Consider the following 25899-nt stretch of genomic DNA (forward strand, 5'->3'; position numbering starts at 1 on the left):
ACAGTGGAGGAGGCTTGTCTGTCCTTATATGCCATTAGGCATGAAGATGATAATTTTCTAAGTATAAGACTACATACTGGGCCAAAAGTGGGGGAGGCTTTAATTTTCCTGCCTCATCCATCCATAGGCATGAAGGACATGTAACCAAATTAGTCTGTAAACTCCTCTTTCACTGTGGTCTTACTGGCAGGAATTACATTTTAATGTCATTTGAAACAGTTTAACACCCCACACCAGTCAGGAGTTATTGGACACTCTGTCTTATAGTGTAATTAAATTTTTGGAGGTGTGCTGGTAAAATTACCAAACACTGAGTGTGTGTCTGTAAATAGAATAATAATTTCGGCCTTTCACCTTATTAGAAATGACTTCACTAATCACAAATACACTAGATCTTGATAGCATTAATTAAACACATCTACATTTTAAAGTAAAATGTGAAACTGTCTGACCTTTCTAGTGCACCTGACTTTAAGAGTCCCATTACAATCCGAGTGCTGCTAATTAACAAGCCGATTAAACACTTTTTAGATTAATTACAGTGGGAGTTGTTCACTGACGTCTGCCATCTCATTCCCTAGAGGAGAGTGCTCCAACCATCTTAACCATGGTTTTCACTCTGTTCTGTCAGACTATTTTACAAAGTACAGAGATCCAAAGAACAGACAAAAACTCATAATGAAATATAACACAAAAGAAGATAACAATATTTTCAGACATTGTTGTTCATTAAATTCAATTAGACAACTATCAGATGAGACCCTATCAGCAGGTACTTGGCGTCACCAGGAGGGAAAAACTCCCTGTTAACATGAAGAAACCTCTGAAAGGATACCTCAAGGCAGATTTGGGATGCATTGGAGAGGTTATGTCGCTTGGCTAGCCCAGGAACCCCTTGGTGTCCTCCCAGAGGTAGAGGCAGAGGCTCGGGGAAGAGAAATCTGGTCAACCCCACTTAGACTGATGTATATAAGATAAGATAACCTTTATTAGTCCCACACGTGGGTGCCGCAGCCTGCCACTGAAGGAGCTGCTCAGTGCTGTAACAGTCTCCTGCATGGGGTGGGAGATGTTGTCCAACAGGGATGACAGCTTGGCCACCATTCTCCTGTCACCCACCACCTCCACTGGGTCCAGAGGGCATCCTAGATAGGGATGGGTATCGTTTAGGTTTTATCCGATACAGGTGCCAAACCGGTACTTTTGAAACAGTGCTGATGCTTAAACGGTGCTCAAACCGGTGCTTAAAGAATGGAGAACACAAATTTTGTCCTAAAACCTCTCACCTTTAGCTGTTTTTTTTGTAAAAAGATAACAATGTTAGCCTTTTCTGCAGCTATAGGGCATATATGGTATCACTCTTGGCTGGAAGCAGTGCTTAAACAATGGAAAAAACACAAACTTTGTTCAAAACCCTCTCATATTTAGCTGTTTTCCACTTTTTCTTTGGTCATTTTTGGCCAGGGTGAAGGGAGTATCTGCCATCAAACAACATTGAACATCCCAGGAACATTCCAGAAATGGAAGGAGTATGGCACAACTGTAAACCTACCAAGACAGCCAGGGAATCTGTCCATAGGACAACTATTAGTCGTGCACTGCACAAAGTTGGCCTTTATGGAAGAGGGCAAGAAGAAAGCCATGGTTAACAAAAACCATAAGAAGTTCCGTTTGCAGTTTGCCACAAGCCATGTGGGGGACAGAGATGGGCAGTAACGCGTTATTTGTAACGCGTTACTGTAATCCGATTACTTTTTTCGAGTAACGAGTAAAGTAAGGGATTACTATTGCAAAAACTGTAATTAGATTACCGTTACTTTCCCGTAGGAACGCTGCGTTACTGTGTTACTAAAACCGTGATTTTTTTGCGAGAATGTCTCATGACAGTGACATAAGCGAGTGCGACATTCATGACAACAGCTGTGTGCAGATCAACAATGGATAATATATCGAGTACCGGAGAGAGTATGAGCATGCAGCGTTTAAAGCGTGGAAGTACTGACCTTACTTTAAGTTTGATTCCATAAAAAGTGACAAAAACATTAGTGTCCATTAGCATTGTGCTTTACAGGTGAAAATAGAGCAACAGGACCGCTAGTCTTTGATTTTATTTATTTTCTGCTGTGTTTTACTTGCATCTATTTGAAAGACTGAGTGTAAACACAAAAAAATAAAAATTATGTGCTGGAATGTGCAGAAAATAGGTTTAAATATTAAACAAATTTCTTCCAGTCAGTGAATGTTGCATATAATTGCATTTTTGCTTGATGCAAAAAGTTAAAAGATTAAAACTAATAAAGTTTTAAAAAGGGACTTTTCCATTTGATTACATCTTGTATGATGGATTATGTAGAAAAAGTAGAATTGGGCTGAGAGATCTATCGCTTTATCACCTATTCAGGTTGTAAATCGTGTTTTTAAAAAGTAACTAAGTAACTAAGTAATTGATTACTTTTGAAAATAAGTAATCAGTAAAGTAATGGGATTACTTTTGGGGGGAAGTAATCAGTAATTAGTTACTGATTACTTTTTTCAAGTAACTTGACCAACACTGGTGGGGGACACAGCAAACATGTGGAAGAAGCTGCTCTGGTCAGATGAGACCAAAATGGAACTTTTTGGCCAAAATGCAAAACGCTATGTGTGGCAGAAAACTAACACTGCACATCACTCTGAACACACCATGCCCACTGTATGGTGGTGACAGCATCATGCTCTGGGGGTGCTTCTCTTCAGCAGGGACAGGGAAGCTGGTCAGAGTTGATGGGAAGATGGATGGAGCCAAATACAGGGCAATCTTGGAAGAAAACCTCTTGCAGTCTGCAAAAGACTTGAGACTGGGGCGGAGGTTCACCTTCCAGCAGGACAACGACCCTAAACATAAAGCCAGGGCAACAATGGAATGGTTTAAAACAAAACATATCCATGTGTTAGAATGGCCCAGTCAAAGTCCAGATCTAAGTCCAATCGAGAATCTGTGGCAAGATCTGACAACTGCTGTTCACAAACGCTGTCCATGTAATGAATGGGCAAGGATTTCAGTCTCTATACGTGCAACGCTGGTAGAGACATACCCTAAAAGACTGGCAGCTGTAATTGCAGCAAAAGGTGGTTCTACAAAGTATTGACTCAGGGGGCTGAATAATTACGCACACCCCACTTTTCAGTTATTTATTTGTAAAGAATGTTTGGAATCATGTATGATTTTTGTTCTTCTCACGTGTACACCACTTTGTGTTGGTCTTTCACGTGGAATTCCAATAAAATTGATTCATGTTTGTGGCTGTAATGTGACAAAATGTAGAAAAGCTCAAGGGGGCCGAATACTTTTGCAAGCCACTGTATAAACAAGGAAACTGCAACTGGGCCCTATGTCAGAGCTTTGTTTTGAATAATATAATGCAATGTTGAAACAAAGACACAACAAAACTGCTGTAATATCACAGAGTGGCACAGTGTAGAATGTAACTTGTGCAGCTAAGTAGGTACAGTTTAGATAGATTTATTTCTTGGCATGTGTGTTTGTATGTCTGTCTGCATTATCAAATTTTGCTCCACATTATGATAGACAGCAAATGTTTTCAAGCCTGATACTCATTACATACAAGTCCATCATTGGTAAGAGAAGTCATCTCAGCCAAACCAAAACTGTGCACTGCTGCCTAGTATCCTTAGTCCACATTCCTATACTGTATCCAAAATCGTTCATCTGAGGTGAATCAGTTAACAGTGCAGGACTGAGTTCAGTGATAGTGCTCCTGGGAGAGTGGAGACACAGGGACACATTCAGCATGGAACAGCTTATCACCATTAAAGGCTTACAAGAGAAAAGTAGAGAAACAGGACATAGAGGAGGAGAGGGAGAGTGGGAAAGAGACACAAAGTCAGAAAAAAAAGAAAGATTCAGACAATAGGAGAAAGTTACAATAGAGCATCTGTTCTGGTGCTGCATAGCAAGAAAGAACTGAGACTGCATCAGGCAGACAGTATTGGTATTATTATATAGACACTATTAAACTGCCATGGAGAATTTCTATGAAAATCCATCACTTTTCATGACAGAGAAATTAGAACATAGTACTTTCTGTACTATTACTGGGAAAAAAATCTGATGCCATGAGGAAAATGTGTCTATTTTGCATTTGTTTAACATTTAGAATGAAAGAAAAATTATCAAACATTATATTAGCTTAAAATATTTAAGGAAAATTACAGTAGATTATGATAATAGTGTATCATGCCAGCTATGGTCTATATGTATGGTCTTTAACAACAAAATAAAAAAAAAATAATTGAACAAAATATAAAATAAAACTGTAAAACCAGCCCATGTTATTTCTAGTCACAGCCATGAATTCCTTCATGAATTCAGGCCCTGCAGTTTTTCTTGTGTCTGACTGCTATAAACTAGTTTGTTTTGTAGGCAAAAAGAACTCTAATAAGGGTTGTGTATAGATTGCTAGTGACTGATTATGCACTTTGCTGGTTCATCCTAAACAATGAAAATTACACCCCCTGTAGGTCAAGCACTGTACTGGGCAGCCAATAGAAAACCAGTCAGCTCGGTCAGCATTAATCTTGGTCAGAATCTGCCTTAACTGATGAGGTTGCTAATGCTATTGTTCTACTGGGACCAAAACTGTGGAAATGAGAAAAGCTTAAATTTTTGCAGTGTATGCATAATCACTCAAATAATCCAGATGCAGTGTAATTTTATAATCAGTTCTCAAGTCTTTGATACCTTGCTCCAATTCTCGGATTTGGCTGCGAAGGGTTTATTTTGACTTCCAGCCAGATCATGGGAAACCTAGCCTCTGTCTTATGGTAACGATAAAGGTTCAAAGGTAAAGTGGAAGGAGCTTTGTGAAGTCCAAAGGAGTAAAGGCAAATGACAGACAGGCAAAACAACAACAACAACAACAAAATCATTAATAATATGAAATAAAAGATGTATTATAAAACATAAAACAGTCAAATGTGCATTGGTACTATATAAACAATAACACAGCATATGTGGACTTTGTACTGGTCTTTTGTGTAAAAGAGTTAGTTGAATCAAGGGACAAATTGTTGAATTTACAAGGTGATCTACATTCAAACAACAGGTTTGGTCACCTTTGGCTTTTGACAATGATGAAATAATAAGACAAAAATTAACTTGACAACTCGAGGAAGTTTGGACTAGAACCTCTCTTTCTTTGAATCAAAAGTTGAGTTGTTACAGGAGGATTGTGCATTTCTGCCACATATCTGGCCTGGATAAGTGCCAGAAAGTAGAGGGTTGGTGACAAACATTTTCTGCTTTTCGACCAGCCGTTTGTGTTATATTGCCTACTTTTTGTCTTTCTTTTATCCCCATCTCTGGAATGTCTGAGTTTGTTCTGTGAAACGAATCTTACAATAGAAAAGTCAGACTTAAATTTAAAACATATGTTGTTTGATTGGTCACCAAAGATAAATCACTTTGATGCTAAATTAGGAGTGTTATCAGAGAGTGCAGAGAGGAATGTGACTGCTGAAACACCATTTATTTAATTCTAGCTGTTCAGCCAGTGGGAAGCAGCTTTGCTTTGAAATTCAATATTCAAAAGCTGTCCAAGAATAACAGCAGTGATTGTGTTAAATTTGAAGAGAAAATATAATGTGGGGAGATATTGAGCTTATTGAGCATGCCTGCCATTAATCTGACTTGACTGCAACCTCGATCCTAGAGCACACCATTTAATGTGAAATGACAAAATATTACAACCAGCTCTTAAATGCAGGCAATCTTCCACAGTGCAGCTCACAACCTTCGCATGCCTGGAGCTTTTAGATTAACCCAGATTTAGATTACATGGAAAAAATTGCAATTTACAATTTAGCTTTTTAAAAAATTATCAAAAGTTCGGAAGTTTCTCAGTGTTTGAAACCACAGTCTTTGACCCTAATGGGGTTGATAAAGTTATGGCTTTTCACAATCATTAAGGCAAATTTAGAAGTTTTATGAGTTCTCTGATTACTCAAACATAGTCTCAACAGGACTTCTATGTCTTGCACTCATCAACTGCTTTTAAAATAACAGATGCAACAAAACAAGAAAACATTTTATGGTGAAAGCAACAGTTTTATTATTTCAAATTTCTTGTCCCTTAGTTCATATTGTTAAGAAATTCCATTTAACCAGAATTGTGAATGTAAAAATAAGGTATAAAAATCTGCTCATATATTTATTGGCCCTCTTCATTCTGCATCAGATCCCAAACCATCTTCATTGGGTTTAGGTCAGGTGACTTTGGAGGCCAGACCATCTGGTGCAGCACTCCATCACTCTCCAGCCTGGAGGTGTGTTTGGGGTCATTGTCCTGTTGAGAAATAAATGATGGTCCAACTAAACGCAAACCGGGTGGGATGGCATGTCACTGCAGGATGCTGTGGTAGCCATGCTGGTTCAGTTTGCCTTCAATTTTGAATAAATCTCCAACAGTGTCACCAAAGCACCCTCACACCATCACACCTCCTCCATCCTTCACAGTGGGAACCATGTATGTAGAGACCATCCCTTCACCTTCTCAACTCTGGACTCAGACCAAAGCACAGATTTCCACTGGTCTAATGTCCATTCCTTGTGTCTCTTGGCCCAAACAAATCTCTTCTGCTTGTTGCTTTTCTTTAGTGGTGTTTTCTTAGCAGCTATTTGACCATTGTTACACCCCGGCCTAGGCAACCGGAGTGCAACACGAAAAAAAGTAAAAATAAAGAAAAAAAAAAACACACACAAAAAAACCCCACTAAAGCTCACCACCAAAAATCCCAAAACGAAAGTATCGACAACTGTTTCTCCAAAGCAAAATACGATAATTATTTACATCAAAACACAAAACGTCAAACTATTTACAACGGGGGGGAAGATCGCGACCATGACATACTGAAACACAAGGCTTAAATACATAGAAGGAGCAATCAGGGAATGGACCACAGGAGGGAAACACAGCTGGGGCAAATTAGAACTGACGAGACAGGGAAAATGTAAACTGAACACACTAAGATAACACAGACTTTCAAAGTAAAGCAGGAAATACATAACAGTCACGCAAAAACAAAACACTGACAACACCGAAACGTAACATTTCCCCCTACCCAAAAATCAAACATGTAACCCCAAGTGAAATGTTTGATCAAAAGCGGATGAAGGCTGGTGGAGGCTGGAGCGGTCCCACGGACCCTCCCGCAGACGACGAAGGCTGGAGCGGTGCCCCGGACCCTCCAGCGAAGGCAGACGAAGGCTGAAGCGGTGCCTCGGACCCTCCAGCGAAGGCAGACGAAGGCTGGAGCGGTGCCTCGGACCCTCCAGCGAAGGCGGACGAAGGCTGAAGCGGTCCCTCGGATCCTCCAGCGAAAACAAACGAAGGCTGAAGCGTTGCCACGGACCCTCCAGCGAAGGCAGACGAAGGCTGGAGCGGTGCCTCGGACCCTCCAGCGAAGGCAGACGAAGGCTGGAGCGGTGCCTCGGACCCTCCAGCGAAGGCGGATGAAGGCTGGACCGGCCCTCGGACCCTCCAGCAGACGACGAAGGCTGGTGCGGTCCCCCGGACCCACCAGCAGAGGCGGATGAAGGCCGGAGCGGTCCCTCGGACGCTCCAGCGAAGGCGGATGAAGGCTGGAGCGGTCCCACGGACCCTCCAGCAGACGACGAAGGCTGAGGCGGTCCCTCGGACCCCCCAGCGAAGGCAAATGAAGTCTGAAGCGGTCCCACGGACCCTCCAGCGGAGGCAGATGAAACTGATGGAGGCCGGAGCGGTCCCCCTGACCCTCCAGCAGACGACGAAGGCTGGAGTGGTCCCACGGACCCTCCAACGAAGGCGGATGAAGGCTGGAGCGGACCCCGGGCCCTCCAGCGAAAACAGACGGAGGCCGAAGCGGTCCCTCCCTCGGACCCTCCAGCGAGGACAGACGGAGGCCGAAGCGGCCCACCCTCGGACCCTCCAGCAACGGCGAACGGCTGAAGCGGCCCCCGGACCCTCCAGCGAAGACAGACGGCCGAAGCGGTCCCCGGGCCCTCCAGCGAAGACAGACGGAGGCCGAAGCGGTCCCCGGACCCACCAGCGAAGACAGAAGGCCGAAGCCGTCCCTCCTCGGACCCCCCAGCGATTGGACGAGCCCCCATATGTTACACCCCGGCCTAGGCAACCGGAGTGCAACACGAAAAAAAGTAAAAATAAAGAAAAAAAAACACACACAAAAAAACCCCACTAAAGCTCACCACCAAAAATCCCAAAACGAAAGTATCGACAACTGTTTCTCCAAAGCAAAATACGATAATTATTTACATCAAAACACAAAACGTCAAACTATTTACAACGGGGGGGAAGATCGCGACCATGACATACTGAAACACAAGGCTTAAATACATAGAAGGAGCAATCAGGGAATGGACCACAGGAGGGAAACACAGCTGGGGCAAATTAGAACTGACGAGACAGGGAAAATGTAAACTGAACACACTAAGATAACACAGACTTTCAAAGTAAAGCAGGAAATACATAACAGTCACGCAAAAACAAAACACTGACAACACCGAAACGTAACACCATAAAGGCCTGATTCACACAGTCTCCTGTGAACAGTTGATGTAGAGATGTGTCTGCTACTGGAACTCTGTGTGGTTTTTATCTGGGCTCTAATCTTAGGTGCTGTTAACTTGGGATTTCTGAGGCTGGTGACATGGATAAATTTATCCTCAGCAGCAGAGGTGACTCTTGGTCTTCCTTTCCTGAGGCGGTCCTCATGTGAGCCAGTTTCATTGTAGCCTATGTCTGATTTTTGGGACTGCTCTTGGGGACACATTCAAAGTTATAGCAATTATAGTTTTGTTTGCCGACCATAGCAACATCATGAAGCTCAGAGAGAGAAGGCCAAGGGTTTGCAGTGCTGTGAACAAAGCAAAGGATGGCTACTTATAGGAATCTAAAATATCAATTTTTTCTTTGCTACATAATTCCTTATATCTTGCTTCATTTTGATGTCTTCAGTATGTATCTACAATGTGGAAAGTAGTAAAAATAAAGTAAAAAAAATAAATGAGAAGGTGTGCTCAAACTTTTGACTGGTAGTATACATATACATTTATGTATATTCCTTCATGCTTACCACAAAAATTAACTTTTATGCAAATTTTGGCCAGTTCCTATGGCCAAACAAAGAATGCTATGAGTAAATATATATTTAGAGATAAAAAGGCTGCAGAACATTTTTAAAAGAACACCTCACTCGTTAAGCATGAGGTTGGATCCTCCTTTGGACTTGTGCTGGAACCAGCGGAAGGGCAAAATTCCACCGATACAGAGGAAAATAGATTCAATTAAATACTAGCAAACAGCGAAGCATATGTGAAGCTTGAAAGTTGAAGATGAAAAGAGAACGGTTTCTAAAATAGGATAATGATCTGCAAAAAGCCTCAGAATCAAAAATCAACTACCTCAAGTGGTAGAACCAGGGGTTAAAGTGCACTCTAAAAAAAGATCTGCTGGCTTAACTTAAAAAAATTAAGGTAACAATTTGCATGGATCTTTTTAAGTTACTTCAGCTTAGCCACTATAGCGTAAATGCCACAAGAGTTCTCTAGTTAGGCAAACTCTGTTCCTTACGTACAAACAACATGATTTGCTTTGTCCTCTACAAGCTTAATTAAGTTGAACCAACTTAATTTTAATTGTTTAAAAATTACTCCATTTAGTTATTAAAACTTATTTTTTTACTTTTATTCTACTCAGAAATATCCATGCAAATTGTTACCTTAATTTTTTTGAGTACTAATAACTTACAATAACTTATAACTTACAATTATACAATAAATTACACATTGAAATTCCAGTTTTATGATCAAACTGTTTATTAGAACACCAGTCCACCATTCCAGACTCATTGACATTTCAATAGCAGACAAAATTGTTGCCTCCATAAAATAAATGACATAAAACACCCCTGTAAATCTGTCTCAAAAAGACTGAACATTTTGACAGTCATGCTCTGATTCAAGTTTGTTTGTGTTAAAGTGATAGTTTAGGTTTTTTTAAAGTATGAAGTACATTGTGAGTATATTACACACAGTAGACAGCAGTCAGCACATTCCTGCCACCGACACGCACGATAGGCTCAGTTTGTTTGTGTGACTTTGGTAAATCTGAACTAACCCGAACTAACACCAAAGTCACCAAATAACACAATTACACTTACTGATCAAGGCAGCAGGAGACCAGCAACTCCTGTGTGCTGTCAGGTAAAATTGCTGTTTTTGTCCATGGACGCTGGTGGGCCAGAGCGATTGAAACAACAAGCAGTAGAACTTCTCTTTCCTCACAGAAAAGGCTGTCTGATAGCAAAATAAAGCAGTAAACATATTCTTGATATAATGTACATTTAAAACTGACATCAGTTTTATTAGGATGGAGGCTCATCTTGTGTGCCGGTGGCCCCGTCTGCTTCTCCGTAGGTGGAGCTTACTGACTGTCATCTACTGTGTGTAATACACTCACTATACATATGTACCTCATATACAGCCTCACTTCAAAAGACCCGAGCTATCCTTTTAAAGTGCATTATTTTGAACTAGGTGTACTTAATGCTCAACGCTCAACTTTACACCTACTGCCTACTGTACAGTATGTAACACAACACATTGCAAACAACAGTGGAACATTTCCCGTTTAATTTGAGGATAGCCTCACTCTTCACATTTTTTAGTACAACAGTTTACTTTTTAGTGACATTACCTTAGGACTGGCTTTCAGATCATCCAGCTCGAGGAATATCTTTTGAAACACTTCAAAAGTGTTTTTCAGTTCTTTTGGGTAGCTGAGGTTGAGTGCATATATCAGCCCCATTAGCAAGGCACAGGCTCTGGGTACATCCAGGTCTGCTAGGACTTCTGTTCCTTCAAGTATGATCCTTGCGTTGGCTGGATCAGACGTTGTGGCACCTCTGGTTACAATCTTCATCACTTCATTGGTAATATCCCCGCCACCATCCTGGTAGGTCAGAATCAATATAAATGTTTTAAGTAATCATACTTATACATGAGAGTAACACAAAATAGGGCTGCAACTAACAATTTTCTCGATTATCTGATTAGTTGTTTGGTCCAGAAAATGTCAGAAAATGGTGAAAAATGTCAATGTTTCTCAGAGCCCAATATGATGACCTCAAATGTCAAACATATTCAGTTTGCTGTCATAGAGGAGTAAAGAAACCCCAAACCATTCACATTTATGAAGCTGAAACCAGAGAATTTGGACTTCTTTTTCTAAAATAATTACTCAAACCGATCAATCAATTATCAAAATAGTTGCCGATTAATTTAGAAATCAATTAATAATAGATTAGATCGTATCTCTAATACAAAGTATAGTCATGTCTGATTTACCTGCTCTTTGAAGAGATCCTCCTCCTTTTCCCTGAGATACACCACTAAGCCACGGATAGCGACCTCTCGCCTTCTCTCCACAGAATCGTCCTGTGAATAAGAAAAAGAATGTCGAACTGCTCTTCGAGGAGGATGGGTTTTTGATAATTACATCCAAAAAAAAAAAAAAAAAAGATTGACTTTATATGGCCTGAACTGTACCAATTATAGATTTCCAGTGATAATCAAAGTAATGAATTGATCATTTCAAAGAGCCATTTCTCTGAAATGATCAATTCATGAACTTGAAAAATCCAGGTAACAAATAGAAAAACTGGAAAATCTTGCAAATTACTCTGCCAATCATGATCCACATCACCTATAATTTGTTTTATTATTAAGTATTTATAGTTTTAATTGATATTTGTGCCTCAAGCTCTAAACAATAATTTGACATAGTTGAGTTGTAAACAGCTACCTTTTAAGACTCAATATCACCTATTGGAAAAAAAAAAAGTGGATTATCCTATTTGAAATAAACTACATTTCATTCATTCATACCTCTAGCAGCATGTTCTGGATGCGCCGAATGCGCATTTTTGCAGCCCCTCCTCTTGAGGACAGCAAGGACATTATTTTCTGAGAGTACTGGTCCAGCTTTGCCATGAATGTTGTCTCCAGGTTAACAGTGGTGATCCTTCTGAATTCTTGGTTTATCTGTATAAAAAAAAGGCACAAATAGGCACAACATGTTAATGTATACAATTTACTTTAAAAGAATACATACTGCAAATTATCTTATGGAAAAATATTTACCTGAACTGCATCAAAAAGAGCAGGCCATCTTTCTTTCAGGTCATTGATTTTTGGTGCTTGATTGACAACTTCCTGCCTGCGAATGGAGAATGTCTTCGCCATTTTGTCACTGATGATCTGACAGTTGTCCCTCTTCCTCACTTCACTGAGGAGCTCCACTCTTCCATATTCCAAACTTTCTTCCGTTTCTCCTTGTGGGTGAGGAGGTAAATAGTTCACTTCTGACTTTTTTGGCTTTTTGACATTCTTTGCAGGTGCTTTCTCATGTAGTCGCTTCTTTCTGAGAGAGTTCACATCAAGTTCAGGGCATCCGAGCCCTCTCAACTTGGTTCTATAGTTGCCCATTTTATATTTTAGTCTCTGTTGCCATCCATAGCATCCATTATATGACCCTGGTTCTTTAAGGCAAGGATGCTTCTGAATCAGCGCCTCAGCAACATCCACAAACTGTGCGCTTGTTGGGTAGGCAACATACTGAAAGACGCTTTCAGCCAGTCTCTCAAGGATGTCTGGAAGGATTGAGGTAAAGTTGAGTGGAATTCCATCCTTCTTGAAAGCTTCATTTCCTGAGGCAAGCAAAAGCTCTGTGTCATAGGCAAAGCGAGGTACAGGAAATTCAGCCGGCCACCGCTGTGATCGCTGAATCCCATGTTCAGGTGATGATAGAATCAGTGTATCCTGGGATCCAGATGAGCAACTGCTTTGGGGAGGACCGACGGCGGTCACTGAAGTACTGACTGAGGTTGCTGAGCTATAGATGGAGGTTTCTGATTCACTTTCAAAGGAAGTGTTCACTTCAGTTAAGTTCAGAGTAAATGTGGGAGGTTCAACAATGTTAACCACTTTTATTGTGTCCTTGTCCTTGATGTCACTTGTTGAGGTAAGACTGAAATATTCCTCTCCAAAATCAGCATCCTTGTAATGCAAAGTAAAATTCCCTTGAAGCCCAAATGTCTCTCTTACAATGGACTCAAGTTCACCCACAGTCCCAGGGAGGCCATGAGGTAAGTCAAGTTTGCGAATGTCATGGTCCTGAAGAACGATCCTAAGTTTGGTTTGATGAGACATTGGAGCGTCTGTAAGAGAAACCACACGCTTCAGTTTGATTTATAGAATACATCCAGTGTCAACCTTAAGACATTAAGTATCAGAGGTAAATATTACCTTTGATAAGCTAAGGACTTTTCATCACCTTTGAGATATTAGCTTGCATGCAGAAAGGAACTAAGGTAGTGATTACGTCTCTAATCATTAGCTTTCACATTACACTGTGACATTTTATATATGCTTTTTGTCAAAATTGACTACTGCGAAACTGAGTGCCCATTTATATACCTGCTTTTAGTTTGACTAAATGTTTGAAACATTTATTTCTATGGAAAATAACAGGAGTCTTTTTTCATCTTCTTAATATTTTCCATTTTTCCATTGAAGCATAATGTAATAAATGCAAAACTACAAAGATCACAAAATTACAGTAGCTGAAAGTAATGTCACATGTCACATAAAAGCTACAACCATAACATTTTCAGTTATATGCCAGTCATATTTACAACTACTACTCAGATTTACTTTTTTGTTTCTGCATACTAGTGGGAGTCAAGAGATTCATCTCTTTTTGCTCTAAGAAATGGCATGATCTGAGATTAAAAGGCGTTCCAGGCTTTTTTATTATTATTATTATTATTATTGTCCAATGTCTGATGGTAGATATAACATTCTCACTTGAACTGTAAAAAACAAAACACTTATACAAGGTAAACATATTAGCCAGCAAATCAAATCTTTCACACATCAGATGGTGCAAGGCCAGGTGAAAATGATTAACTTAAGTTTGAGATACATACGTTAATGTAAACAGCCTTTTTGTTTTCTTCATGAAATCATGACCTCACCTATAAAGAGTATTTTTGGTTATGCATTTTATCCCAGAACTGCCTGGTGTGTAAAGTCAAACAAATGAGAAACTGTTAATGACCACTACACATGGACAGAAATGTAACGCTTCTGGGTAACAATACGCTTCCCTGCAACAGTGTATGCTGCCATTGGGAAGATGTCAGACAACTCACTCAGCTCAATCACCTTAACACTTCTTGTGTTTTCGAGTTCATAGCTTCTAAGATGTTCAATATACCATGCATTTAAACATTTCACAATAAAGCAAACCTTTCCGTTGACAACAGCTATCTGAATCAACTCCACAAAATCTGGAAGGCAACCTGTTGAGCCATGTGCCAAGATCATTCCAGTGGAGTAACTGGTGCCACTGCAACACACTGTAGTTGCCATCTGGACAAACGACTCGCTGGGGAATTTTACTTGCAGTGCTTTTTTTATGTCTTCCCTCAGCACAGTCAAATCCACTATTGACAGTTTTGTTGCCTGCAGAGATGGTGGAACAACTGCACCACCATGTAGATGGTGTGCAACCATGAACTGATGCTTCACTGCAAGAGACAACAGAATGTTTCGGAAGCTGTGGGTATGCCTGACCACACGCTTGAAAAAGCTGTGTTTAGCTTCAAAGCGCATAGTCCAAAGAGATACAAGGGGACCAAAAGCCTTTATTAGCTGTGGGTAGTGCTCTAGAAAATGATGCTTTGGAATAAGTCTTTCCTGAGGGAAAGTCTCCAGGAATCTGTGTCGATGCTCAGAAATCTTGCTTTCAAGGAAACAAATAGTTAGGTCTGTATGCACAGGAGAAAGGACAAGTTCAACTATGTCCTTCAGGTTCAGGATGACCAGCCACGTTGGTTCACTCTCTGGTATTCTTTCTCCAACTATCAGGGGAAGGAGGCGAAGCAAAGCCCAATTCTCATGGGCATTTCCAGCGACAGTCTTTCTTGTAGCAAAAGCCAGTGGAACTGCTTGTGGTGAATCAGATTTATCTGCCCATCTGTATGGGAACTCTTTGATCAATTTATTTAGTTCATCAAGTGCGAAATATTTTTTTTTGATTAAGGCATTTAAGCACAGTGCTAACTCGAAAGGTACAATACCTTCAAAGAGGTCGTGGAGCAAATCAGGTGGGTAGCCAGATAAAACATCAAAATGTTTTAGTCTTTCAGTCAGTGGGCACTGTCTCTTTACTCCATAACAATGATTATGTCCCTGTGCTGTCTGAACATGAGCCTTGTGCTCTTGTATTGTCCTAGGCTTAAATGCTCCAGTTCTAACTTCACTTACTTGGAATTGGGATCTTTCTCCAAGACAGAACCTGCAGACGTGTGTACTTGAGAAGCTCTCCACAAATCCTCCGATAGAGTGGGCGCCAAGGTTATCTGCAACAACACAATACACAGTACCTTTGACTCGAATGTCTAATGAAGGAATGTAAAGTCCTTCTTCTTCAAGGCTGGCAAGATCTTTTAGCATTGGCTCAAACACAGCACTATAGCCAAACTTTTTGATATCATCAGCCTTGCAGAGAATGGCAAGGTATATCGATGTTAGTGATGATCTGAGCAATGGTGGCACATTTGCTAAAACCCAATACACAGCAGTAATTTTGTGCTTTTTTCTTGAAGTGCCAAGTGGATTACACACTTCAAAATCATCCACATACAGAATAAGAGAAATAGCTGGATTGTTTTCTGACAGCAATGTATTGTTTTTAAAATGTGTGCCATCCTGAAATGATTTGTATTGACTTTCGGAACTGCTGTCTGCTTCATTACTAGATGTGAGCAAATCCTGGATCTCTTTTTTCTTCAAAACCTCATGCAAAGACTTCAAAATAGGTACATATTGAAAACTTCTCTTCTCCCTGGCACTGAGCATATATTCTATGGGTTCCACCACGGAAAAATGCTCCTTGAAATATTCTCTTCTTTTGTAGGAGGTGGAAAGAGGACCATTATGCCCTAGGGCTAATGTAATTGGGTTGCACTCACATAGGTCTGTTACCATCTCAGAGATGATCAAATCATCAACTTCACAATTATGCTTTTTTAAGCATGACTGTAAAATCTCTTTTAAAATAGGACCTGAAGCTGATGAGGAGATAAAGTGTAGCTCTTCAACTAACTCATCAATACACCGTTGTGGTACATTGAATATGCTTTCCAACTTAAGCAGCACGTGGGCTACATGTTTTTCTATTAAATTCGGCAATTCTCTTATTTCATTACCTTCAGGGTCTTCACTCACTGCACCTTCAGTATCGTCTTCATCCACAGGATCATCCCCTGCATTTAGAGGATTGACACACCTCTGCAAAAGCTCAGGCTTGAAGTCATCAAGTGTATGAGGAGTGTGTTTCCGGCTCCTATGAGAGGCAAATGTTCCATGAATGTTTGTTTTGAAAGGACAATTTTCAAAAACACAAGACACAGTTTCCTGTTTCTTTAAATGACGACCAATATGCTCAAAGTATTCTCTTTCTGTGGAGATAGTGTTTAAAGAACAACATGGACATTTAAATGACAGTACAGTGGACAGTGTCACTGACTCACGGGTCGAGTGAGTTCTTGACAGATGGGTTCGCAGGCTGCCCCATGTTTTAAATGAGCAATAACACTCCCAATAAAGACAAGGGTGAAATTCTCCACCATGACCATGTCTTAATCTATAATGCTTTAAGAGATCTGTCTTTCTTGGTGTTTCAAATTTGCAAATTTTACAGATCCACTTCATTTTAAAAACAAACAGTTTAAATTACTTTAACTTGGGTGATTCAGAAGGCTGTAGTACAAACAACTTGTGCTACATCAGCATTACAGTAAATTTTAATTCATTGTTTTTGAATATTCAAGATGAAAAACAAGAAAAATGCTTGTAAACTACTGCAAAGAAATTGGCGAACTACACGCAATCAATATTCACGCTTTTTTAACTATAGTCTTTAGTCTAATCATTATCTCACAGGAAATCCTTATGACATTAAAAGTTAAAACTATGTATATTATTTTTAGTGTTGAGTTTCTCCTAAAAGTTGCTTTATGTTTCCAAATCAAAGATATTTTTTCTTAAGTGATACAACTGCGCTTATGTATCTGCAGTTAACACCCAAAAGAGCAAAATTATATTTTATGTGCTAATGCACACTCAATGTAATGTCATTAAAACAACTAGTTTATGAATGTTACTTAAGATCTTTCCTGTGGCGTTTCTACAACATGGCGTTCGCTTCCTCGCCCGCGTTTTTTGACTGAACTTTGACACAGGCTGTTCTTCAGCTAGGGCTCAATTAACAAACTTCAATCTCACATAAAAATAACTCTAGGACTTAAACATCAAAATGCATCGATGTTAAACCGAATGTATACTCAGTAACCTACATTTGTTTAGTCATGAATGTAAAACGGTCCAGCCTTTTGCTGGTCAAACCTTCATCAACGCTGCAACGATTTCAAAGTAGAAAGAAGAAAAACGTGTATTACCCTGTCTTTGCAGAGTTAAAACTACTGCTACAGAAGCTCAGTGTCAATTAACACCATTTGGCTGCCACCGTAAAACAAAACTTAACAAAGACTAATGTTACGTCGAATTACTTCACAAGTTAGCCAGAAGTGTAACGTTACTAGCTTATCACCACCACTCGCCGAGGAAGAGTTTAGTGTTGTGTAAAAAGGATTTCTTGCAGTGCGTGTTGATAGAGTTAAAGTTAGAGTTATTAGCTGCTGTGAATAAAACAAGGCAAAAAATTGTACTCACCACAAAGCTTTAACGTTTGATAACGTTCCGTACAAAATGGCGCTTCTCCGCTTTCTCTCTTTGCCTCCGTTTCTCTCGATCAGTGGTCTGAGAGCAGCATGTCCGGGCAAGTCAGCCTTGTACTCAGCTTTTAAAGGACGCTTACGAGATTTTTAAGTTGTATTAACTGAATACACTTTCATGTTAAGTTAACACAGAAATGTCTGTTCAAAATCGATATATTACTGAGCTAAGACTGTTTTCTTTATTTTCATTTCGACCAACTCATTAAATTAAGTTATCAACTGATTACAATGTGTACATGCAACAAACTTAATTTTTTATGCAGAAAAAGCTATTGATTTTAAGCTTTACTTACTAACCCCATGAATCGTTTTTTAGAGTGTGGGCCGGAACGATCTGGAACAGTGTTTCCGCACCTTCCATTAATGAGCAATTAAATCTGATAGGCAGGTTAATGTTTATTACTGTTAAATTAGTTATAGTTTCATGTGCTGCAGCCTAGTGTTGCTCCCAGGGATGGCATGGAGATACTCGCTCAGTAATGATAAAATTATGACACTCTACAGCCATGCCTATACCTTCAACACATCCACTTTTCTTGTCAGAATCAGAATCAGAATCGTGTTTATTGGCCAACTATATGTGCAGACACATACAGGGAATTTGGTTCCGGTAGATGGTGGCTCTCAAGCACAGCAATGTAAATCACACACACACACACACACACACACACACACACACACACACACACACACACACACACACACACACACACACACACACACGTGTCTATATATACACATTACACATACATACACAAAGCTGTGTAAACCAACTATAAATAACAAATCTAAACTTACATACATAAAATACAGAAATGAATGAGGTGGAATGAATACTACAAAATGTACATAAGGTGCAGCTGCAGTCTGGCAGTGGGAGCAGTGTGACAGGTCAACTGTTAAGAAGGGAGATGGCGAGGGGAAAGAAACTGTTCCTGTATCGGGTGGTCCTGGTCTGCAGGCTTCTGTACCGTCTGCCAGAGGGCAGCAGATCAAAAAGTCTGTGTGCAGGGTGTGAGGGGTCTGTGATGATTTTCCCTGCCCGTTTCCTGGTTCTTGAGAGGTACAGATCCTGGATGGAGGGCAGGGGCGTGCCGATGATCCTTTCTGCTGCCCGCACAGTCCGCTGCAGTCTGCTCCTGTCCTGTTTAGTGGCTGCTCCATACCAGACTGTGATGGAGGAGCACAGGAGAGACTCAGTGACCGCAGTGTAGAACTGGATCAGCAGCTCCTGTGGAAGACTGTACTTCCCCAGTTGTCTCAGGAAGTACATCCTCTGCTGGGTCTTTTTGAGGATGGAGTTGATGTTGGTCTCCCACTTCAGGTCCTGGGAGATGGTTGTACCCAGGAACTTGAAGGTCTTCACAGTTGACACAGGGCTGTCTGATATGGTGTCATTCTTTTGATATAATCAGAATCAGAATCAGAATACTTTATTGATCCCTGGGGGAAATTATTTTTTCTTACAGTGCTCCATTTAAAACCAACATTAAGACAAGACAGACAATACGCTAACTAAGAATAGTACAATATATACATATATATACATACATACATACATAAGTCACTTATAAATAAATAGTTGGAAAAGAAACATGTGTAGCTGTAGCAGCAAACAGTGTGTTAAGTGGATGCGTTGTACAGGGAGATGGCCACAGGCAGGAATGATTTCCTGTGTCGTTCAGTGGTGCTTTTCGGTAATCTCAGTCTCTCACTGAACGTGCTCCTGTGACTGACCAACATGTCATGGAGTGGGTGGGAGGTGTTATCCAACATTGTCTTTATCTTGGACAGCATCCGCCTCTCCGACACCACCTTGAGGGAGTCCAGCTCCATCCCCACAACATTGCTGGCCTTACGGATCAGTTTATTAAGTCTGTTGGCATCTGCGACCCTCAGCCTGCTCCCCCAGCATGCAACAGCATAGAGGATCGCACTGGCCACAACAGACTCATAGAAAATCCTCAGCATTTTCTGGCAGATGTTGAAGGACCTCAGTCGCCTCAAAAAATAGAGACGACTCTGGCCCTTCCTGTAAAGTGCTGTGGTGTTTTTAGCCCAGTCCAGTTTATTGTCAATGTGTACTCCAAGGTATTTATAGTCCTCCACAATGTCAACACTGACCCCCTGGATTGAAACAGGGGTCAAGTGTTTCCTGGTCTTCCTGAAGTCCACGATCAGTTCCTTGGTCTTTGCCACGTTGAGCTGCAGATGATTCTGCTCACACCACGTGACAAAGGAGTCGATATTCATGTATACTATGAATAAACCTACACCTAACACTGCAGAAGAGATGGGCATATAAACAGAGTAATGTTAAACTAGGTAAAGAGCATCACCAAACATACTAACCATTTCTGTAGTTTGTCACACAATGTATCTGGTAGCTAATCCTAATGTTTTTCTATGTTTCCAAGGGAGATAAAAAAAAATTTAAAAAATGCTAATCTGATAATATGAATATCCATACAAGGGACCTTTTCAAAGCCCGTACACAAAGAAAAATATACTAGCGCTCACAAAACAAAATATAAATAAAATATTGTATGTAAAGTCATTATTTTCCATAAGCTTGTAACGTTGGGTTGTGTTGTGTGGTTGAGAAGAGGCGGCAAAACACCTAGCAGGCTAGGCGGAAGGATACACACCCACACTGGTATCAGTAATCCACGGTGGTTCTTTAATACGCATTCTTCAGCAACCGTATAAAAGCCCGGCTGAACGGCTGCGGCTCAACAACAAAATGCCCAGCGTTCATACAACCCAAGCGCTGCAAACAAAACAAAAAAAGGGTCTCGAAAAGAAAACATAAGTCCGTCCCTCGTTAAGCACGAGCGTGAAGGCACGTGTCCTCATAATCACAGAGAGAGAGCGAGAGAGCAGTGGCACACACTGATGACACCATCAACCCTCGACTTGGGTGTCTTAAAGGGACACCACACCATAACGGCTGTTACAAGCTGCACACCTGATCTCAGGTCTCAGCACCCATTGTAGCCTATGGTTTTGACTAATGGTCCAACAGCAAACAGATGCCAGACATTCATTTAATCAGTTCAAGTTCAAATAGGATCAGTACATGCAAAATAGTAGAAAAATCTCTTAGCGCCAGACATTTAATAGGTATTTAAGAATGTGACAAACCGAATAATGTTACTGAAGAAAAACTATCCATCCATCCATTTTCTTCTGCTTATCCAGGGCTGGGTTGTGGGGGCACTAGCCTAAGCAAGGACACCCAGACCTCCCTTTCTTGTATAGTTCTAGGCATTTCTGGATTCATTCCCAGTTGCCTTCTGGGCCCTACTCAAACCATACTAAGCCATATGCCTGCGCTGATATGATGCCTAACAGGAGCATCCATGTGGTGCTGAGGCAGGTTATTATCTGGTCGTTAGGTAGGACAGGTCCCTTTTTTGGATTCTTGGGGATCTGGACTGTCCAGCCTTCAGTTAACTATGCTTAATGCATCTCATCCATTAGCATCTGGTTCATTTGTTTTGCAAGATGTTCTTGGAACGCAGTTAGCTTCTGTAGCCAGTAAGTGTAAATATCAGGGCCTGATGCTGCCCATTCTGAGTGACCGACCAACCGACAGATCACAAGCTGAAGTGAGACACACATTAAAATATGCATTATGAAGCTATCTTGTCTGAGGTCTATGCTCAGTGTAGAGAGACAAGATAAAAAGGTAGCATTGCTATAAACCTTTATTTTTATTAGAATCTGACCTTTCAGTTTCTTACAGTTGCCTTTTGCTTTAAAGAAAGACCACTGTAATACTTACGGCTGGCCGTTACAGTAGCCGATTGCTATGTATTACTAATATTACCTCCACAAATGAGCTGACATTTAACACTTTTCCTTATGGAAAGAACACATCTCTAGACTCCTCCAAAATATTCAAGTCTTATGTGTAACTGACATCAGTATCTGCAATCTGATCCAGTCCTAGGTTCACAAAAACACATGCAATAAACATCCATCCATCTTCATCCGCTTTATCCAGGGCCGGGTCACGGGGGCAGCAGCCTAAGCAGAGAAGTCCAGACCTCCCTCTCCCCAGCCACCTCCTCCAGCTTATCCGGGGGAACACCAAGGCGTTCCTAGGCCAGCCGAGAGATATAATCTCTCCAGCGTGTCCTGGGTCTGCCCCGGGGCCTCCTCCGGGACATGTCCGGAACACCAACCCCAGGAAGCGCCCAGGAGGCATCCTTGTCAGATGCCCGAACCACCTCAACTGGCTCCTTTCGATGTGGAGGAGCAGCGGCTCTACTCTGAGCCCCTCCCGGATGGCCAAACTTCTCACCCCATCTCTAAGGGAGAGGCCAGCCACCCTTCGGAGGAAGCTCATTTCCGCCGCTTGTATCCGCGATCTCGTTCTTTTGGTCACTACCCACAGCTCGTGGCCATAGGTGAGGGTAGGGACGTAGATCAACCGGTAAATTGAGAGCTTCGCTTTTACACTCAGCTCCCTCTTCACCACGACGGACCGGTGCAGCGTCCGCATCACTGCAGCCGCCGCACCAATCCGTCTGTCGATCTCCGGCTCACTTGTCCCATCACTCGCGAACAGGTACTTGAACTCCTCCACTTGGGGCAGGAACTCATCCCCGATCCGGTGTGGGTACTCCACCCTTTTCCGGCTGAGAACCATGGCCTCAGCATGCTGGCATAGACTTTCCCAGGGAGGCTGAGGAGTGTGATCACCCTATAGTTGGAACACACCCTCCGGTCCCCCTTCTTAAAGATGGGGACCACCACCCTGGTCTGCCAGTCCAGAGGTATTGCCCCTGATTTCCATGCAACATTGTAGAGGCGTGTCAACCAGGACAGCCCTACAACGTCCAGAGTCTTCAGGAACTTGGGGCGGACCCATGCAATAAACATTGACAGTTAAAGATTCCGATTTGTAATTTGTTGTAGACAGAACTTTATCAGAACCCTGATGACAGGATTTCAGCACTATGAACTGAAATCCTGCAGTCTCCCAACACTTTGGATGGATATTGCTGAGTTGTTGCAAGTCCAGTTACAGCAATGGTATTATGTTGGTGACATGGTGCTCAAAAATTTTGGCAATGCCAAAAGCAAACGGCCAAACTGTAATAGCTAACTAACAGAGAATAAAATACAGAGAAAACAACAGCAGATTGTAAGGATGCACTACACTTTACAGCACTGCTAAACCCCCATCATAAAGCTACTGAATTAATAAATTCTTCTTTCTAATGAATATTTTCAATATTATGTACTATAATATCCGATCATAAACAAAACATTAAAATAAATACATCAACATCCAAATTAAACAAAACAAAGCAACAGGTTTGTTCTTCAATGTTCAGAGAGATGTAATTGATGTGAAGTCAGCAGGAAGCTTGTTCCAAAAAACAGGACCACAATAACGGACAGCACCCTCAGCAGACTAAGATCTGATTCTGGGAACAGGGAAAAATCTGCGCTTGATGATTTGAGAGGTCTGACTGGACTGTAGAGCGTGAGCAAAACAGAAATATACCAGGGGGCCAAACCACTGAGAGCTTTATGAACTAATAGAAGAATTTTAGAGGTAACTCTACACTGGGGGCCAATGAAGTGCCTTCAGTACTGTGGTAATGTGGTCAGATTTCTGTGCACCTATATTACAACCAACCAACAAGCCAACCAACCAACTTATCATAGATACTGCTGATCTTATCTCATTGTATAAAGCACATCTGTCCAAAGAATCAATTTATGTCATTCTAACCTCTACACCACCACGGGAAAGGCCAAAGACATGTCAAAGAACATCAGGGACAAGACTGGAGACCATCAGCAAGACGTTTTGTAAGAAGGTGACAACTGTTGGTGCGATTTTTCTAACATGGATGAAATGTACACTCAACAAAAATATAAACGCAACACCTTTGTTACTGCTCCCATTCCCCATGGGATGGACGTAGAGACCTAAAATTCATTCCAGATACACAATATAACCATCCCTCCCAAACAGTGGTCACAAATCAGTCCAAATGTGTGGTAGTGGGCACATCTGCTATATTGAGATAATCCATCCCACCTCACAGGTGTGCCACATCAGGATGCTGATCTGACATCATGAGTAGCGCACAGGTGTACCTCAGACTGCCCACAACAAAAGGCCACCCTGGAATGTGCAGTTTTTTGCGCTATTGGGGGTCTGGAGACCCAGAACCGGTCAGTATCTGGTGTGACCACCATTTGCCTCATGCAGTGCAACACATCGTCGCATGGAGTCTATCAGATTGTCAATTGTAGCCTGTGGAATGTTGGTCCACTCCACGTCAATGGCTGTGCGAGGTTGTTGGATATTCGTGGGAACTGGTACACGCTGTCGTATACGCCGGTCAAGCACATCCCGAACATGCTCAATGGGTGACATGTCCGGTGAGTATGCTGGCCATGCAAGAACTGGGACATTCTCAGCTGCCATCTGCCCTGAACAATGTGAACCATGATTCATCCGTGAAGCGCACACCTCTCCAACGTGCCAGACGCCATCGAATGTGAGCATTTGCCCACACAAGTCTGTTACGGCGACGAGCTGGAGTCAGGTCAAGACCCCGATGAGGACGACGGGCATGCAGTTGAGCGTCCCTGAGACGGTTTCTGACAGTTTGTGCAGAAATTGTTTGGTTGTGCAAACCAATTGTTCCAGCAGCTGTCTGGGTGGCTGGTCTCAGACGATCTTGGAGGTGAACCTGCTGGATGTGGAGGTCCTGGGCTGGTGTGGTTACACGAGGTCTGCGGTTGTGAGGCCGGTTGGATGTGCTGCCATATTCTCTGAAACGCCTGTGGAGACGGCTTATGGTTGAGAAATGAACATTCAATGCACGGGCGACAGATCTGGTTGACATTCCTGCTGTCAGCATGCCAATTGCATGCTCCCTCATTGCTTGTGGCATCTGTGGCATTTTGCTGTGAGACAAAACTGCACATTCCAGGGTGGCCTTTTGTTGTGGGCAGTCTGAGGTACACCTATGCACTACTCATGATGTCAGATCAGCATCCTGATGTGGCACATCTGTGAGGTGGGATGGATTATCTCAATATAGCAGATGTGCCCACTACCACACATTTGGACTGATTTGTGACCACTGTTTGGGAGGGATGGTTATATTGTGTATCTGGAATGAATTTTAGGTCTCTACGTCCATCCCATGGGGAATGGGAGCAGTAACAAAGGTGTTGCGTTTATATTTTTGTTGAGTGTAAAATGATCATCAGTTGCCCTTGTTCATTGTAAAACATGAAAAAGGTTAACTAAAATACCTTAACAATTTCTTTTTACACCAATTACCAATCATCACCAATGATTGGTTATTGGCAGCCAAATGCAGTATGTCATTAATGTAAATGAATGTGATAGTACTGGGTTGTCAGGGTTTTCTTTCTTTTTGCTTTCTATCTCAGTCTCTCTGACCTTCAAGTGGGTCCCACTGGAGGACTCTTATATGAAACCTCACTTTAAGGACCAGCTCAAACAACCATTTTTCTGACAGATTGTCATTGCATGTTGTGTGGTAATCAGGCTCCTTTTTTCTTGTGAAATTCTCTTGCGTGTTCCTTCTACTAACATTGCTTTTCCTCTAACTTGCAGTCGCCTGTTCAGTTGGCTGAAAACGTAATCTCATGTCCAGTATCTACCTGCTGTCTTGGGCTGGTTTGGTCTTTCAAGGACAGGCTTTATCTCCACTTAGCCGTTTTTTTTCTGGGTTAAGCAGTGAAAAACATGACTTCATGATCCAAATTGTGAGGTAACAAAAAGAACCATTGAACACAACATCAAGCAACATAAAAACGAAGAATTCGCATCAAATTGGATATGTGCAAACATAACAGAGATGTTGACAGTGCTGTCACACTCCTCCAACGCCTTCTTATAAACAGCCCACACTTGTCATCTTTTTCCATGACAAACTGAATCTAACATTGAAATGACAACTAGATGACATA

The 25899-nt window shown here is 41.5% G+C and overlaps 2 protein-coding genes across 2 annotated transcripts in view; both read right to left on the reverse strand.

Annotated features, from left to right (window-relative positions):
- The window catches only part of naaladl2 (N-acetylated alpha-linked acidic dipeptidase like 2), a 546561-nt gene that overhangs the window by 473305 nt on the left and 47357 nt on the right, over positions 1–25899 (reverse strand). The window lies entirely within an intron of this gene.
- On the reverse strand, positions 10560–12541 carry LOC147301510 (uncharacterized). Its single transcript, XM_086282977.1, has 4 exons — positions 12197–12541; positions 11942–12097; positions 11402–11491; positions 10560–11006 (listed from the first exon to the last, which is right to left on the reverse strand). Exons 1-4 carry the CDS (start codon positions 12539–12541, stop codon positions 10719–10721), a joined length of 879 nt encoding a protein of 292 aa, XP_086139103.1. The 3' UTR covers positions 10560–10718.

Source organism: Aulonocara sp. 'chitande type north' Nkhata Bay, linkage group LG23 (genome assembly GCF_057382095.1).
Source record: "Aulonocara sp. 'chitande type north' Nkhata Bay isolate Kocher_YH1m ecotype deep benthic linkage group LG23, A_spYH_male_GT1.1, whole genome shotgun sequence".
In the NCBI taxonomy this organism is placed as follows: Eukaryota; Metazoa; Chordata; class Actinopteri; order Cichliformes; family Cichlidae; genus Aulonocara; species Aulonocara sp. 'chitande type north' Nkhata Bay.

Bases quoted from the DNA above. Each gene is read 5' to 3' on its own strand.
- LOC147301510 (XM_086282977.1), bottom strand. From the start codon at position 12,541: ATGGGCAACTATAGAACCAAGTTGAGAGGGCTCGGATGCCCTGAACTT. The intron at 12,098-12,196 runs GTAAATATTTTT...TTTTTTATACAG, and splicing joins CTCTTTTTGATGCAGTTCAG to ATAAACCAAGAATTCAGAAG. The intron at 11,007-11,401 runs GTAAATCAGACA...CTGACCTACCAG, and splicing joins AGGATCTCTTCAAAGAGCAG to GATGGTGGCGGGGATATTAC.